Source organism: Zingiber officinale, chromosome 2B (genome assembly GCF_018446385.1).
Source record: "Zingiber officinale cultivar Zhangliang chromosome 2B, Zo_v1.1, whole genome shotgun sequence".
Classification (NCBI taxonomy): Eukaryota; Viridiplantae; Streptophyta; class Magnoliopsida; order Zingiberales; family Zingiberaceae; genus Zingiber; species Zingiber officinale.
Genome location: NC_055989.1, coordinates 152,859,677 through 152,861,057, shown reverse-complemented (window position 1 = coordinate 152,861,057; position 1,381 = coordinate 152,859,677). Strand labels below are relative to the sequence as shown.

At 39.1% G+C, this 1,381-nt stretch overlaps 1 protein-coding gene across 1 annotated transcript; it reads right to left on the bottom strand.

The window, feature by feature from the left end:
• Positions 1–223: 223 nt before the first annotated feature.
• Positions 224–1,138, bottom strand: LOC122049683 (horcolin-like). Its single transcript, XM_042611043.1, has 3 exons — positions 1,013–1,138; positions 726–916; positions 224–635 (listed from the first exon to the last, which is right to left on the bottom strand). Exons 1-3 carry the CDS (start codon positions 1,080–1,082, stop codon positions 384–386), a joined length of 513 nt encoding a protein of 170 aa, XP_042466977.1. The 5' UTR covers positions 1,083–1,138; the 3' UTR covers positions 224–383.
• Positions 1,139–1,381: the final 243 nt, after the last annotated feature.

Sequence of the window (1,381 nt, the reverse complement as noted above, 5' to 3'; positions counted from 1 at the left end):
GATGAGATGCATATCCTATGACCACTCATTAGAATTATTACATAAAGTATTTGGTCAAAACATCACATGTTAAGAGTATAAGACTCTTGTACACATGTATGAGTAATTTGAATCCGTAGAACGAGAAAGTATTACTTGGGCTAGGTGTGATGTAGTTAGTCTAGTGGGAACAAACACATAGACCATGTCTTAAACCAAATGAAGAAACTAGCTAGTAGTTAGCTTGAGAACAGCAAATTAAACATACATAAAGTTGACTGACTGATCATCGATCATCCATTTTATTTTAAAACACCGAACATACCAAATTTATTTAAAACAGTAGTACGTAGCAAATTAAGCGAAGAAGCCAAGCCAAAATGGATGATCAGATAGGCAATTAATTAATTAAGAGAGGAGAGTAAGAGAGCAGAGACTCCGATCGCATTTATATAATTGGTGTACTGGCCAAAGAGTCCAACAATTCGACCGTTGACAACTGGAACAGCGAACTCCTTGCCACATCCTTTCCCAAAAGGCCCATGTTGCTTCCCCAAGTTGGTTTTAAATCCGAGCTGACTGATACAAGTTTCGCCGTTATAATCACTGATGGACCCAAAGATTTTGTTGATATATTCACCTCGGCCTAGTTCAAACTGCAACATCAATTGATATGATCTATAGTTAATTAAGCTACTACTAGCATGTATATTTATAACTTAGATTATTAATATTGTTGGGCGTACCTCGTGGGTTTCAACACCGCCAGTGCCGCCTGCTCGGTATGATTGGACTTCCCAGTCAACAACGTAGGAGATCACCAAACTGTCGACGACGGCTCCTGTCTTGACTAGGATCTTTGTGATTTGGGAGGTCGGTTGACCTATTATGTCAAAGCTGGTATCCCCGCTGCCTCCCCATGGCCCAACCTTAAGAGCTAATAATTAAACACGCAATGTAAATTATATTGTCATTAATAGTAAGTAATATATCTAAGAAAATTAAGAAAGGCATATAATGCATAGACTCTCACGGATGTTCTGCTCGCTGGATTTGCATAACTCGTTGACGTCTACAGCGGAAGTTAAGCTGGCCTCAGCCATCGCTAGCTACCTGAAGGCCGAGGAGAGGAGAGGAGAGGAGAGATTATTGCGTGCGTGCAGGAGTGACACCCCATTATTTCCTTCTTTTATAGACAGACGATACGATACTACTAAAGAGAGCTAGACCGAGACAAAGAAAAACTAATTAAAGAGAAGCTAGTTAGGGATAAGATTAATTAAGAGATCCATCAATTAATAATTAAGCTATTGTATCATCATGCCATATATGTGATTCATGCACCAGTTTACAGCTACCAAAAGGACAGCACAATTATGTTGTAACTAATTTCATGACGTTA

Excerpts from the sequence above, each read along its gene's own strand:
- LOC122049683 (XM_042611043.1), bottom strand. The coding sequence starts at position 1,082 with ATGGCTGAGGCCAGCTTAACTTCCGCTGTAGACGTCAACGAGTTATGC. Across the intron at positions 917-1,012 it reads ATCCAGCGAGCAGAACATCC|CTCTTAAGGTTGGGCCATGG; the intron begins GTGAGAGTCTAT and ends TTTAATTATTAG. Across the intron at positions 636-725 it reads GCGGTGTTGAAACCCACGAG|TTTGAACTAGGCCGAGGTGA; the intron begins GTACGCCCAACA and ends TTGATGTTGCAG.